General features: G+C 44.1%; 1 protein-coding gene across 3 annotated transcripts in view; it reads right to left on the minus strand.

Moving 5' to 3' along the window:
• Nucleotides 1-15,769, minus strand: part of phex (phosphate regulating endopeptidase homolog, X-linked) — a 121,403-nt gene that overhangs the window by 17,361 nt on the left and 88,273 nt on the right. For all 3 annotated transcript variants that reach the window (XM_080204102.1, XM_080204100.1, XM_080204101.1), the window contains 4 exons: nt 8,792-8,895; nt 8,077-8,135; nt 5,878-5,932; nt 1,974-2,041 (listed from right to left, as the gene is read on the minus strand). In XM_080204102.1, coding sequence (XP_080060228.1) covers nt 1,974-2,041; nt 5,878-5,932; nt 8,077-8,135; nt 8,792-8,895 — 286 coding nt within the window. The remainder of the gene's footprint in view (nt 1-1,973; nt 2,042-5,877; nt 5,933-8,076; nt 8,136-8,791; nt 8,896-15,769) is intronic.

Consider the following 15,769-nt stretch of genomic DNA (forward strand, 5'->3'; position numbering starts at 1 on the left):
CAAACTCCACTTTATCCAATACATTTTACCGATTTTTAATAAATCCCTGAAATCGGCCCTTTCAATAATTTGAAACGAGAAAACAATTCATCCCTTTGGCCCAAAGACCATTTCCAACCCAAAAGCTACAGTTATCCACGTAGTTGGATTTCAATGAGACGTATATTCTATTCATCACCTAATAACCCTTCTCCACAAACTGTTGGTAATTCTGTGAGAATGTCAAGTGGAGAAGACTGTTTTGGATAGGGTCTCTGATAAGTTATTACATATAATTTTGAATCTGACTCTTTTAACTCCGTTCCCACACTGTAGCTCGCTGTTGGGAAGAGAAGTACTTCCATTGTAATGTAACCTTCCATTCAGATCCCCTGGATTAAATTTCACTTGCGCTAATAGCATTCATCAGCAGAATGCTGATAAAATAAAATATGTAACTTAAGCCTGATCATAACTGGGCTGTTGAGAGTACTGAGGAGGAAAGTGAAGGATTATCTGGAGCCTAGGAGCTCACATCGCAGATCTCGGGCTTGTGAGGAACACCTCATCGAAAAGGCGCCATTTTTGAAGAATGTGCTCAGAGGGAGCAGTCGCTCCTCCTGCTCCTGCCCTAGCTATGCCACTGGATACGGACAGAGTAAGGGCAGCAGTTTTATTTTCACTTTACTTAGGGCATCATGATTGGCACAGGCTTGAAGGGCTGAAGTGCCTGTTCCTATGCTGTACTTTTTGTTGTTTTTTTGTTCTTATAACCTCCTGGCTTATACTTGATGCTCTAATGAATAAAGCCCAGGATACTTTATGCTTTATCAGCCACTCTCTCAATATGTTCAGCCAATGAGTTATGGACGTATATACTCAGCTAACTCTGCTCCTGCACTCTCTTTCGAATTTATATTGACTTTATATTGGCTTTCTGCCTTCTTCCTATCAAAGTGAATCATTTCATATTTTCCATGTTCCAATTGCCATTTCCAATTCTGCACACCATCCTTTAGGAGGGATATAAATGCATTGCAGCATATGTAGAAAAGATTAAGGAGAGTGGTTCATAGAATCACAGAATGGTTACAACATAGGCAGAGGCCATTCAACCCATTGTCTGAGTGCTGAACAACTGCAAGAGCAATTTGCCTGGTGCAACTCCACTGCCTTGTCCCCAAAGTCTTGGAAATCTTTCCATTTCAGATAGCCTTTTGAAAGCCTCGACCAATTCTGCCTCAACCACACTCTCAGACGGTACATTCCAAGTCCTAACTGCACTGTCTATGTTAATCGGTTTTCACCACAGTCTCAGACAGTACATTCTAGATCCTAACCACTTGCTGTATGAATCTGTCTCCACCACACTCTTACACAGTGCATTCCAGATCCTAATCACTCATGTGAATCTATCTGCACTCCCACTCTTTGGCCCACTGTGCGGACAGTGGCAGGTGGGGGGGTTTTGACTGGGGAGGTACACTTGTCGCACCATAATGCAGGTGTCCTAAGGTGAGCTCAGCATGGACAGAAACCCCTGTGGAGCAGAAGGACAAAAGCTCTCTTGATCCTCATTTCCTTTACAAATACAGCAGGCCTCACGATCCTTTAGGTTTTAAGCAGGAGGCGTCAGAAAAGTTACCACAGGGATAACTGGCTTGTGGTAGCCAAGTGATCATAGCGATGTTTCTTTTTGATCTTTTGATGTTGGCTCTTCTATCAAGGTAGCAGAATTCACCAAGCATTGGATTGTTCACCCATTAATGCCCTTTCTGTGGATCGCCCCAGCTGCGGTGCCCTTTGACCTCCCTGGCAGGCTGGTGGCCTCGGCTGGCACCTAGTAGCTGACTTAGACAACATTCCAGATGCTAACCACTTGCTGTGTGAATCTGTTGACACCATACTATCAGACAGTGCATTCCAGATCCAGAATAAAGTATCGTTAAATTGTACACTGAACAATTCTATGTGAAGATGCCTCCAGCACTTACCATCATCATCAAACGCGTGTGAGAATTCATGTCCCACAATGACGCCAATTGCACCATAACTGATTGACCTGAAATTAAAAGCAATTCATTGGAATGAATTATCAGAATAATGGTCACCTTGGCATCTGTCTTGTGTCAAGTGTGGTTCAGTGATGCCCTTCTTCCCTTGACTCAGAAAGTTGTGGGTTCAATACCCACTCAAGGACTGGAGCTCACATTCCAAGCAGATCCTCCCAGTGAGATACTGAGGGAGTGCTGCACTGCCAGAGGTACACGGACACAGACCTCCCCATATGGCAGCGCTCATTAATGAAGCACAGGGAAGTTCTCCTGATAATTCCTTAATCATTGACATTAAGAGAAATAACCCAATCGTTGATCTGTGAGATCTTGCTGTGTGGTATTTTGCTGCAATAAATTTCTACTTCAGAACAGTGGCTGTGGGGTGTTTGGGACATCCTCAGAAAGTGAAAGAGTCAATCTGCCAAAAGGCTGATCTTGTCATTCGATCAGTGACTCCACCCCTTCCCCACCTTTGATTCCCTTTGTAACCCAGCGGTGGCGGAGGAAGGAACTACATTTCTATAGCACCTTTTACAACACTGCAAAGCAGCATACAGCCTTAGAAGTACTTTTGAAGCAGTCATTGGGATAATGTGGAAAACATGGCAGGCAATTTGCATAGTGTTATAATAACTGGATATTCATTTTTCATGAGCTGGAATAATGAGGAATAAGTACTGTCCAGAACATCAGGGATAATCCCCTGTTAATTTTCAAATAATATTGCCTGAGAGGCCAGGCAGCACTGTTGATGTTTTAGCTGAGAGGCACTGCAGCACTCCCTTGGTATTACACCAGCTTGTCAGCTCTGGGCTCAAGATTCAGAAGTGGCCTGAAACTGCCTCAGAGGTGAAAAAACACTGACGTAACTAATCTATAATCAGTGTACTTCCAATTCTCTTTCAGAGGCAAAGCTATTTTCTTCCTTCAGCTGTTCATCTAACCTTCTCTGAGAAAGCAGAAAGCCTCAGCTTATTTTGAAAGCATTGTAAAATGTATTTATCCTTTGCACACTCAGTATACATAGACTCTATCTCCCGGGAGAGTAACACTTCATCATTACAAAGCTCCAAAGTGATTCAGTGGTCAGGAGTAAAGTCTGCTTCAATTAATAGTATGGGACACTGTATTAGGACTCATGCTAGACTTAGGATTTGAAGTAGGGTTAGAGTTAGGGTTTGCAATAGGATTAGAGTTAAGATTTGCAATGGGGTTCGCGTTAAAGTTTGCAGTATGGCTAGGGTTTTGAGTTTGCAGTAGGGTTACAGTTAGAACATAGAACATAGAACATTACAGCGCGGAACAGGCTCTTCGGCCCACAATGTTGCGCCGACCAGTCTTATTTTTAAAAAAAAAACATTGACCCACTAATCTAAACCACTCCTTTTTCGTCCATAAACCTATCCACCAATCTCTTAAACGCCCCCAAACTAGGCGCATTTACAACTGCAGCAGGCAGGGCATTCCAGTCCCTCACCACCCTCTGGGTAAAGAACCTGCCCCTGACATCCGTCCTATAACTACCCCCCCTTAATTTAAAGCCATGCCCCCTCGTGCTAGATTTCTCCATCCGAGGAAACAGGCTATCACCATCCACCCTATCTAAACCTCTAATCATCTTATATGTTTCTATAAGATCCCCTCTTAGCCGCCTTCTTTCCAGTGAAAACAACCCCAAATCCCTCAGTCTCTCCTCATAGGACCTCCCCTGCATACCAGGCAACATCCTGGTAAACCTCCTCTGCACCCTCTCCAAAGCCTCCACATCCTTCCTGTAATGTGGGGACCAGAACTGCACACAGTACTCCAAGTGCGGATTATATTATATTATATTATATAATATTATTATGTACACATACACCTAGATCCCTCTGCTCCTCCACTCTATTCAAAGTCCTCCCGTTAGCCCTATACTCAACACATCTGTTATTCCTACCAAAATGGATTACCTCACACTTCTCCGCATTAAACTCCATCCGCCACCTCGCGGCCCAGCTCTGCAACCTGTCCAAGTCACCCTGCAAACTTCGACACCCTTCCTCACAATCTACCACACCTCCGACTTTGGTGTCATCAGCAAACTTACTAATCCACCCAACTATACCCTCATCCAGATCATTAATAAAGATTACGAACAGCAGTGGCCCCAAAACAGATCCCTGAGGCACAGTACGTGTTTGTGTTTGCATTAGGCCTTGGGTTTGCAGTACGGCCAGAGTTAGTGATCCAGTAGTTAGTGTTATTGATATGTTAGGTTTAGCAGTCGGATTAGGATCAGAGTTTGTAGTTGGGTTAGGTATGGTGCCCATGCTTTAAGGTTAAAGTTTTTTTTTAATTAATTCATGGGTGTCACTATCTAGGCAAGTATTCAAGCCCATCCCTAATTGCCCTTGAGAAGATGGTGGTGAGCTGCCTTCTTGAACTGCTGCAGCCTGTGCTGTGTGGTGTAGGTACACTAACAACGCTGTTAGGGAGGGGATTCCAGAATTTTGAGTCAGTGAAATTGAAGGGACAGTGATATAGTTTCAAGTCAGAATGGTGAGTGTCTTGGAGGGAAACCTCCAGGTGGTGGTGTTCCCAGGTATCTGCTGCCCTTATCCTTCTAGATGGTCATGGTCGTGGGTTTGGAAAATGCTGCCAAAGGAACCTTGGTGAGTTGCTACAGTGCATCTAGTAGATGGTACACACAGCTGCCAATGGGTGTCAATAGTGAATGTTTGTGGATGGGGTGCCTATCAAGTGAGTTGCTTTGTCCTGAATGGTGATGTGTTCCTTGAGTGTTGTTAGAGCTGCACTCATCCAGGCAAGCGGAGAATATTTCATCACACTCCTGACTTGTGCCTTGTAGATGGTGGACAGGCTTTGTGGAGTCAGGAGGTGAGTTACTCACTGCAAGATTCCTAGCCTTTGACCTGCTGATGTGGCTAAAGTACTTACATGGCTAGTCCAGTTCAGGTTCTGGTCACTGGTAACTCACAAGATGTTGATAGTGGGGATTCAGTAATGACAATGTCATTGAATGTCGATGGGGCGATAGATTCTGTTGTGTTGGAGATGGTCATTTCTTAGTACTTGTGTGGTGCAAATGTTAATCGCTACTTGTCAGCCCAATCTGAATGTTATCCAGCTCTTGATGCACTTGGACACGGACTACTACAGTATCTGAAGTGTCATAAATGAGACTGAACTTTGTGCAATCATCAGCAAATATCCTCACTTCTGACCTAATGATGGGAGGAAGGTCATTGATGAAGCAGCTGAAGGTAGTTGAATTTAGGACACTGGCCTGAGGTTCATCTGTACTGATGTCCCAGAGCTCACCACACCTCTGAAGTTGAGCTTTTTTGTCCATGTTTGAACCAAGGCTGTAATAAGGGCAGGAGCTGAGTGATCCTGGTGGAACACAAACTGAGCAGGTTATTGCTGATTAAGTACTGCTTGATAGCACTGTTGATGACCCCTGTCATCACTTTACTGATGATTGCGAGTAGACTGATGTAATGATAATTAGCTGAGTTGGATTTGTCTTGTTTGTTGTGGACAGGGCATACCTGGGTAATTTTCCACATTGCTCTACTGGACTAACTTCGCTAGGGGTGCAGCAAGTTCTGGAACACAAGTCTTCAGTACTATGATCGGAATATTGTCAGGAGCCATAACCTTTAGAGTATCCAATATGTTCAGCTATTTCTTGATATCACAGATGGCTGAAGACTGACATCTGTGATGCTGGAAACCTCTGGAGGAGGCCAAGATGGATTACAAATGTGTTAGGGTTCAGGCTAAGTTCAGGATTCGATTGTGCAGAGGTTGAATCACTCACAGTAGCTTGGGCACTTACAAGGGATATTTTTCTCCCCAAAAAAAAGGTTTTTGGAGTTCTCCCGCTGGAAATTCTGCAAAGATAAAAGAAACAAGATAAAGCCAAAATACTGTGGATACTGGAATACATTATTCCTATCCAACATCTCATTCTGAATTTACTCCAGTAAAGCATTTGGAAAAGATCAAAACTGTTGTCTTCAATTCCCATCACAAACTCCATTCCTAGTTTGCCATTGACTGGGAAATGCCTCAGCTTCAACCAGAGTCTTTGTAATCTTGTTCCTTTATTTGAGCCTACTGGGTTGACTATCCCAAATTCTCAACATTGCAACACTGATATAGATTCAGCCCATCTCTCTCTACCACTACCTCCTCAGCCCATCAGTAAGTGGGAACCTCAATCATGGTTTTGTTAATTCTAGACTCAGCTATTCCCACTGCTTTCTCAGACAGCCTCCTAATGGTGACTTTACCTGAACATCAGCTCATCTGAAACTCGGCTGCCCAACCCCTCACTTTCACAATCACTTGCTAACTTATGCTGGTTCCCCATTGGGTAACATCTAGAGTTAACAATGCATTTCTTGCATTTGAACCCCTCCTCATTCTCCTCCTTAGTTACCTCCATAACTTTTATTTATTAAATTATTACATTTATTTATTAAAACCATTATTATTTATTGACAGATCTGAATAAACGTAGTAACTCCACACAAGGTTGTACTTCTGCTTCCCACCAGCTCCCAGTCTCATAGTCACGTGACATTCTATCAAAATTATATCATTGGTACATCAGTATCAGCTACACCTGAAGTTAACCCTTTATTCTATCTACAGTCTTCATCTCTCCACCTCTCTCTCGCTCTGTCTTTCTCTCATTAAGTCATTCCTTCAAACCCACTTTTTTAACCATGGCTTTGATCAGCTCTCCTGATATCACCTTCGTTAGGCTGGCAATCTGTCTACCTCCATTCTTATGAAACACAGAATGTGGAGTCAGTGACAATTTAATGGGTTACTGTACTTTCCCCAGTTACCATAGAGAACACAACATGTGAAACTGCCTCATAGGGTCTGTGCAGAAAGTTGCAATCTTTTAGTGACCCCAGGAGGAGACTCCAGCTTAACCATTAATCAGGCCAGATTCAGGGAGAGCTATCTTCTCTCCTGGAGGTCAGCACTGAGGGAGCGCTACACTGTCAGGGTGTCAGTACTGAGGGAGCACTGCACTCAGAGGGTCAGTACTGAGGGAGTGCTGCATTGTCAGAGGGTCATTACTGAGGGAGTGCTGCATTGTCAGAGGGTCAGTACTGAGGGAGCGCTGCACTGTCAGGGTGTCAGTACTGAGGGAGCACTGCACTGTCAGGATCAGCACTGAGGGAGTGCTACACTGTCAGAGGATCAGTACTGAGGGAGTGCTGCACTGTCAGAGGGTCAGTACTGAGGGAGTGCTGCATAGTCAGAGGGTCAATACTGAGGGAGCGCTGCATTGTCAGACGGTAAGTACTGAGGGAGTGCTGCACTGTTAAAGAGTCATTACTGAGGGAGTGCTATACTGTCAGACAGTCAGTACTGAGGGAGCACTGCACTGTCAGAGGGTCAGCACTGAGGGAGTGTCAGAGGGTCAGTACTGAGGGAGTGCTGCACTGTTAGAGAGTCATTACTGAGGGAGTGCTATACTGTCAGACAGTCAGTTCTGAGGGAGCACTGCACTGTCAGAGGGTCAGCACTGAGGGAGTGCTGCACTGTCAGAAGGTCAGTACTGAGGGAGTGCTGCACTGTTAGAGTCATTACTGAGGGAGCACTGCACTGTCAAGGTGTCAATACTGAGGTAACACTGCACTGTCAGAGGGTAAGTACTGAGGAAAATGCCAAGGTGAAAAAGGCTCTATATAGATGTAAGTATATCTTTTTCGTCAATACCCATGGTATCTATCTTCTGCTCAAGAATGGTAGGAAGAGAATCATTGGACCTTTGATCTGTTTTCATCCAAAATTTCCTCTGAGGTACCCATGGAAGCACTGAATCTTCCTGCACAAAAGCATGAAGCCCAGTGAGTGAAGGAAGTGTCTCATTAATAGGCAAAGATCAATACAGTTCAGTTGCATTGAACACAACCCAGTGTGTATCACTTTGTTACATATTCACAAACAGAAACCAATGAAAAGTGCAGCTTCATCCAACCAAAAAACCTAAGTCAAATAGAATACTTACTTATCTGATTAGTTGTGGGTGAGTAGAAGGCATTAACTGTGGTGGGATTGGTGAACCATCTGTACAAAGAGGATAAAGTCAGATCAGATAAAATCACTGACTGAACAACATCCTCTAAACTTCACAATAGTTCAGTATCTTGCTGAATGAGCTAATTAGAGATCTCACTTTCAAGCTCAGTGGTGAATGTTCAGAGTAGAATTGCTTGATCTATTTTGAGACAAGCTGCTATATATATCACAGTAAAATAACAGGGTGCAGCTAACAGAAGTATTTCACTAGGGTCAGGAACGATTAAGTTCAAGGAACATCATTTCCACTATCCTAACTGGGTCTCCTGCCTGTCTCTGGGGACCATGGATCCACAAAGATGGGGACATATAAAGAGCTATTGGAAAGATGTTTATTGTGTGAGCTGTTTCAGAGAATGAGCCCATCATGTGTCTGGATATTAACTGTGCCCCTGTGATTACCCAGCTTGGGTGGGTACTTGGGAGGAGGCCACAGTCATACTCAAGGTGTCTACCGGTTCATATTCCAACAGGGTTGGAGCAGCCAGTGGCTGCGATCCCAGTTGTCTGGTGAGGTCTGCAATCCGAGGAACATTGGCTCACAGCTTGAACTCACTAACCTTGCTCAGCACCATTTGATCAGGTTGATGAGCTTTGTTTCTGCTAGAAGAAGACAAACAGAGTAGCAGCATTAACACACTCACTCTGTCTTCAAAACTTGTGTCCTTAATAGATAGAAATCCACTTGGGCATAGAACTTGAGAAACTGCAATACATTTCCAAAGTAGTCAATTTCTGAAATGTTCAGCTGTACAGGAACGAGAGAAAGCAAGTTAGGAGTCGTAGAGTCATAGAGGTTTACAGCATAGAAACAGGCCTGTCAGCCCAACTTGCCCATGCCACCCTTTTTTCCCTATTCCCAATTGCCTGCATTTGGCCCATATACCTCTATACCCGTCTTACCCACCTAACCATCTAAACACTTATTAAAAGACAAAATTCTACCCGCCTCTACTGGCAGCTTGTTCCAAACACTCACCACCCTCTGTGTAAAAAATTGCCCCTTTTATATTTCTCCCCTCTCACCTTAAACCTATGCCCTCTAATTTTAGACTCCCCTAACTTTAGGAAAAGATATTGACTACCTAGCTGATCTATACCCCTCATTATTTTATAGACCTCAATAAGATCACCCTTCAGCCTTCTACACTCCAGAGAAAAAAGTCTCAGTCTATCCAGCTCCTCCTTATAACTCAAAATATCAAGTCCTGTTAGCATCCAAATAAATCTCTTCTGTACTCTTTCTAGTTTAATAATATCCTTTCTATAATAGGGTGACCAGACACTGTACACAGTATTCTAAAGGTTGCCCTACCAATGTCTTGTACAACTTCAATAAGACATCCCAACTCCTGTATTCAGTGTTCTGACCAATGAAACCAAGCATGCTGAATGCCTTCTCCACCACTCTGTCCACCTATGACGCCACTTTCATGGAGCTGTGAACCTATACTCCTAGATCTCTTTGTTCTATAACTCTCCCCAACGCCCTACTATTAACTGAGTAAGTCCTGCCCTGGTTCAATCTACCTCGCATTTATCTAAACTCCATCTGCCATTCATCAGCTCACTGGCCCAATTGATCAGGATCCCTTTGCAATCTGAGATAACCTTCTTCACTGTCCACTATCCCACAAATCCTGGTGTCATCTGCAAACTTACTAATCAGATGGAACTGGATGAACTCAGGATCATTCAGGAGGCAGAGACAGTAATAGATAAAAGCTACAGGGAGGTTCATACTCCTAGGAATGAGGATACTTGGGGGATTGTTAGAAGGGGTAAGAAGCAGTCAGTGCAGCGATCCCCTTTGGCCATTCCTCTGTGTAACAAGTATACTGTTTTGGATACTGTTGGGGGAGGACGACTTACCATGGGTAAGCTATGGGGTGCAGGTCTTTGGCACAGAGTCTGTCCCTGTTGCTCAGAAGGGAAAGAAGGGGAGATGTAGAGCATTAATTATTGGGGATTCCATTGTTAGGGGTACAGGTGGGAGATTCTGTGGGAACAAGAGAGACTAGCAGTTGGTGTGTTGTCTCCCAGGTGCCAGGGTCCGTGATGTCTCGGATCATATTTTCGAGATCCTTAAGGGAGAAGGGGACCAGCCCCAAGTTGTGGTCCACATAGGGACCAATGACATAGGTAGGAAAAGGGATGGGGATGTAAGGCAGAAATTCAGGGAGTTAGGGTGGAAGCTTAGAGCTAGAACAAACAGAGTTGTTATCTCTGATTTGTTGCCTGTGTCACATGCTAGCTAGGAATAGGGAGAGAGAGCAGTTGAACACATGGCTACAGAAATGGTGCAGAAGGGAGGATTCAGATACCTGGATAATTGGGGCGTATTCTGGGGTAGGTGGGACCTCTACAAACGGGATGATCTACACCTGGATCAAAGGGGTACCAATACCCTGGGGGGTAAATTTGCTAATGCTCTTCGGGAGGGTTTAAACTAATTTGGCAGAGGGATGGGAACCTGGATTGTTGCTCCAGTGTACAGGATGATGTGAGTAGTGAAGTCATGATTAAGGTTTCAATGTCACAGGAGTGTACCGGCAAGCAGGAAGGTGGTTTGAAGTGTGTCTTCTTCAACACCAGGAGCATCTAGAATAAGGTGGGTAAACTGGCAGCGTGGGTTGGTACCTAGGACTTCGATGTTATGGCCATTTCGGAGACATAGATTGAGCAGGGACAGGAATAGTTGTTGCAGGTTCCAGGGTTTAGATGTTTCAGTAAGATCAGGGAAGGTGGTAAAAGAAGAGGAAGTGTGGCATTGTTAATCAAGGACAGTATTACAGTGGCAGGAAGGACATTTGATGAGGACTCATCTACTGAGGTAGTATAGGCTGAGGTTGGAAACAGAAAAGGAGAGGTCACCCTGTTGGGAGTTTTCTATAGATCTCCGAAAAGTTCCAGACATGGAGAGGGAAGGATTGCAAAGATGATTCTGGATAGTAGCAAAAGTAACAATGTAGTTGTTATGAGGGATTTTAACTTTACAAATATTGACTAGAAAAGCTATAGTTCAAGTACTTTAGATGGGTCAGTTTTTGTCCAATGTGTGCAGGAGGGTTTCCTGATACAGTATGTAGATAGACCAAGAAGAGGCGAGGCCACATTGGATTTGGTACTGGGTAATGAACCAGGCCAGGTGTTAGATTTGGAGGTAGGTGAGCACTTTGATGATAGTGACCAGAATTCGATTATGTTTACTTTAGCAATGGAAAGGGATAGGTATATACCACAGGGCAAGAGTTATAGCTGGGGGAAAGGAAATGATGATGCAATTATTTGAGATTTAGGATGCAGAGGATGGGGAAGAAATCTGCAGGGATGGGCACAATTGAAATGTGGAGCTTGTTCAAGGAAGAACTACTGCGTGTCCTTGAGAAATATGTACTGCCAGACAGGGAGGTAGTGGTTGAGCGAGGGAACCGTGGTTTACTAAAGAAGTTGACTCTCTTGTGAAGAAGAAGAAGGAGACTTATGTAAAGATGAGATGTGAAAGCTCAGTTAGGGCGCTTGAGAGTTACAAATTAGCCAGGAAAGACCTGAAGAGGGAGCTAAGAAGAGCCAGGAGGGGACATGAGAAGTCTTTGGCAGGTAGGATTAAGGAAGACCCTAAAGCTTTCTGTAGGTATGTCAGGAATAAAAGAATGACTAGGGTAAGATTAGGGCCAGTCAAGGACAGTAGTGGGAAGTTGTGGAGTCTGAAGAGATAGGAGAGGTGCTAAATTAATATTTTTCGTCAGTATTCACACAGGAAAAAGACAATGTTGTCGAAGAGAATACTGAGATATAGACTATTAGACTCGACGGATTGAGGTCCATAGGAGGAAGTGTGAAAATAGATAAGTTCCCTGGGTGGGATGGGATTCTCTGGGAAGCTAAGAAGAGATTGCAGAACCTTTGGCTTTGAACTTTAGGTCATCATTGTCCACAGGAATAGTGCCAGAAGACTGGAGGATGGCAAATGTTGTCCCCTTGTTCAAGAAGGGGAGTAGAGACAGCCCTGGTAATTATAGACCAGTGAGCCTTACTTCTGTTGTGGGCAAAGTTTTGGAAAGCATTATAAGAGATAGGATTTATAATCATCTAGAAAGGAACAATTTAATTAGGGATAGTCAATACGGTTTTGTGAAGGGTAGGTTGTGCCTCACAAACCTTATGGAGTTCTTTGAAAAGATGACCAAAAAATGGAATGAGGGTAAAGCAGCTGATGTGGTGTATATGGATTTCACTAAAGTGTTTGATAAGATTCTCCACGGTAAGCTATTGCAGAAAATACAGAGGCATGGAATTGAGGGTGATTTTGCGGTTTGGATCAGAAATTGGTTAGCTGAAAGAAGACAGAGGGTGGTGGTTGATGGGAAATGTTCATCCTGGAGTTCAGTTACTAGTGGTGTACCGCAAGGATCTGTTTTGGGGCCACTGCTGTTTGTCATTTTTATAAATGATCTGGATGATGGCGTAGAAGGGTGGGTTAGTAAATTTGCGGATGACACTAAAGTCAGTGGAGTTGTGGACAGTGCAGAAGGATGTTGCAGGTTACAGAGGGACATAGATAAGCTGCAGAGCTGGGCTGAGAGGTGGAAAATGGAGTTTAATGCGGAAAAGTGTGAGGTGACTCACTTTGGAAGGAGTAACAGGAATACTGAGTACTGGGCTAATGGTAAGATACTTGGTAGCGTAGATGAGCAGAGAGATCTCGGTGTCCATGTGCATAGATCCCTGAAAGTTGGCACCCAGGTTGATAGGGTTGTTAAGAAGGCGTACGGTGTGTTAGCTTTTATTGGTAGATATAAATGACAAATAACAGTGGACCCAGCACTGATCCCTGAGGCACACGACTGTTCACAGGTCTCCAGTTTAAAAAACAACCACCCTTTGCCTTCTGTCATCAAGCCAATTTTGTATCCATTTAGCTACCTCAACTGAGATATCGTGAGATTTAATCTTATTGAGTTTTGGAGCCATGATGCCACGTTGCAGATGAATAAAATTCATATTTGGAGTATTGTGTACAGTTCTGGTCGCCGCATTATAGGAAAGATGTGGAAGCATTGGAAAGGGTGCAGAGGAGGTTTACCAGGATGTTGCCTGGTATGGTGGGAAGGTCTCATGAGGAATGGCTGAGTGACTTGAGGCTGTTTTCGTTAGAGAGAAGAAGGTTAAGAGGTGACTTAACAGAGGCATACAAGATGATCAGAGGATTAGATAGGGTGGACAGTGTGAACCTTTTTCCTTGGATGGTGATGGCTAACACGAGGGGACATAGCTTTAAATTGAGGGGTGATAGATATAGGACAGATGTCAGAGGTAGGTACTTTACTCAGAGAGTAGTAAGGGCATGGAATGCCCTGCCTGCACTAGTGGTGGACTCGTCAACATTAAGGGCATTTAAATGGTCATTGGATAAACATATGGATGATATTGGAATAGTGTAGGTTAGATGGGCTTTAGATTCGTTTCACAGGTTGGCGCAACATTGAGGGCCGAAGGCTGTAACTTCTATGTTCTATACCTCTCATTCAAATCATTAATATAAATGACAAATAACAGTGGACCCAGCACTGATCCCTGAGGCACACGACTGTTCACAGGTCTCCAGTTTAAAAAACAACCACCCTTTGCCTTCTGTCATCAAGCCAATTTTGTATCCATTTAGCTACCTCAACTGAGATATCGTGAGATTTAATCTTATGTGACAACCGACCATGTGGTACCTTGTCGAAGGCCTTGCTAAGTCCATGTAGACGACAACAACTACACTGCCCTCATCATAAGAGGTATAATTTGGATATGAGAGGAAGGTTCTTTACGCAGAGAGTTGTGGGGGTATGGAACGCGCTACCGAGTAGGGTGGTGGAGGCGGGAACGTTGGACTCGTTTGAGGTTCAGTTAGATAGGCACATGAGTGAAATGAAGATGGAGGGTTATGGTAGGGGTTATTAAATAAGGGTTAGAACCTCGGGAGACACCGGAAAGGCAGGCTTGTGATTAACGTTTTTGTCTTTTTATTCCGCAGGAGGAGGTCCACCTCGTTGTCAAACGAGGGGCATGCACACGGTGGGTCGTGCGTGGGCTGCTCTTGGAGGTTCCGGGAGTGGCCTAGTACTTCGTGTCGGTGTGTGTGCTTGATCCTGGACCGGTAGACGGGCGCCGCAACAGCTCGGTGACTAGCACTGCTAGCTGTGCAGATACATGGATTTGGGCCTGTGTCTGTGGGAGTTTGTGCATTCTCCCTGTGGTTGCGTGGGTTTCCTCCGGGCGCTCCGGTTTCCTCCCACACCCCAAAGATGTGCTCTTAGGCTGATTGGTTTTACCAAATTGACACTATCCTCCACTGAATCTGGCTAAGTCAGGGGTTCTATTTGTAGATACGCAGGGTAGAATAGGTGTAGGGTGATGTGGCAGCGCGGGCTTGTTGGGCCGAAGGGCCTGTTTCCCGTGCTGGGTTGTTCTTTGTTCTTTGTATCTACCTTCTTGGTTACCCCTTCAAAAAACTCAATCAAATTTGTGAGACATGATTTTGCACTCTCAAAGCCATGCTGATGTACCTAATCAGTCCTTGCGTCTCTAAATGCCTGTAGATTCTGTCTCTCAAAATACCTTCCACAACTTACCCACCACAGATGTGAGGCTCACGGCCTGTAGTTCCCAGGCTTTTCCCTGCAACCCCTTTCAAACAAAGGCACAACATTTGCCACCCTCCAATCTTCAGACACCTCACTTGCGACTATCAATGGGTCAAATATCAATGCTAGGGGACGCGCAATTTCCTTCCTAGCCTCCCACAATGTCCTGGGATATACTTCATCAGGTCCCAGGAATCTATCCAACTTGACGTGCTTTAAGTCATCTCTGTAATATGTACATTCCACAAGACATCACTATTTATTTCCCCAAGTTCCCTAACATCCATGCTTTTCCAAACAGTAAACACTGATGAGAAACATTCATTTAAGATCTCACCCATCTCTTGTGGATCCGCACATAGATAACTTTGTTGATCCTTAAGAGACCCTACTCTCTCCCTAGTTACTCTTTTGGCCTTTATGTATTTGTAAAAGTTCTGGATTCAAAACAGGAAATCAAGAAAGCATCTATAGTGCTCCTTATTCCGATCAGCTCAAATAGTGTTCTCTATTCCTCTTAAAACAGCACTGCGCCGATAGTCTTCCCTATTCCCTTTAAAGCAGCGCAATTCAAATAGTGTTCCCTATTCCCTTTAAACCAGGAGATATCAGGGGTAAGTTTTTCACTCAGAGGGTAGTGAGTGAGTGGAATTGGCTGCCATCGGTGGTGGTGGAGGCAAATTCGATAGGGTCTTTTAAGAGACTCTCAAGAGTACATGGGACTTAATAGAATTGAGGGTTATAAGTAAGCCTAGTAGGTAGGGATATCATCGGCGCAACTTGTGGGCAGAAGGGCCTGTTTGTGCTGTAGTTTTTCTATGTTCTATTTCCAATAGTGTTTTCTCTTCCCCTTAAAACAGGACAGCTCCAATACTGTTCCCTATTCCCATCAAAACAGGACAATTCCAATAGTTTTCACTATTCCCCTTAAAATAGGACAGTTCCGATAGTGTTCCCAATTTCCCTTAATACAGGACAGCTCCAATA

Source organism: Carcharhinus amblyrhynchos, chromosome 15 (assembly GCF_965287045.1).
Source record: "Carcharhinus amblyrhynchos chromosome 15, sCarAmb.v2.hapA, whole genome shotgun sequence".
Lineage (NCBI taxonomy): Eukaryota > Metazoa > Chordata > Chondrichthyes > Carcharhiniformes > Carcharhinidae > Carcharhinus > Carcharhinus amblyrhynchos.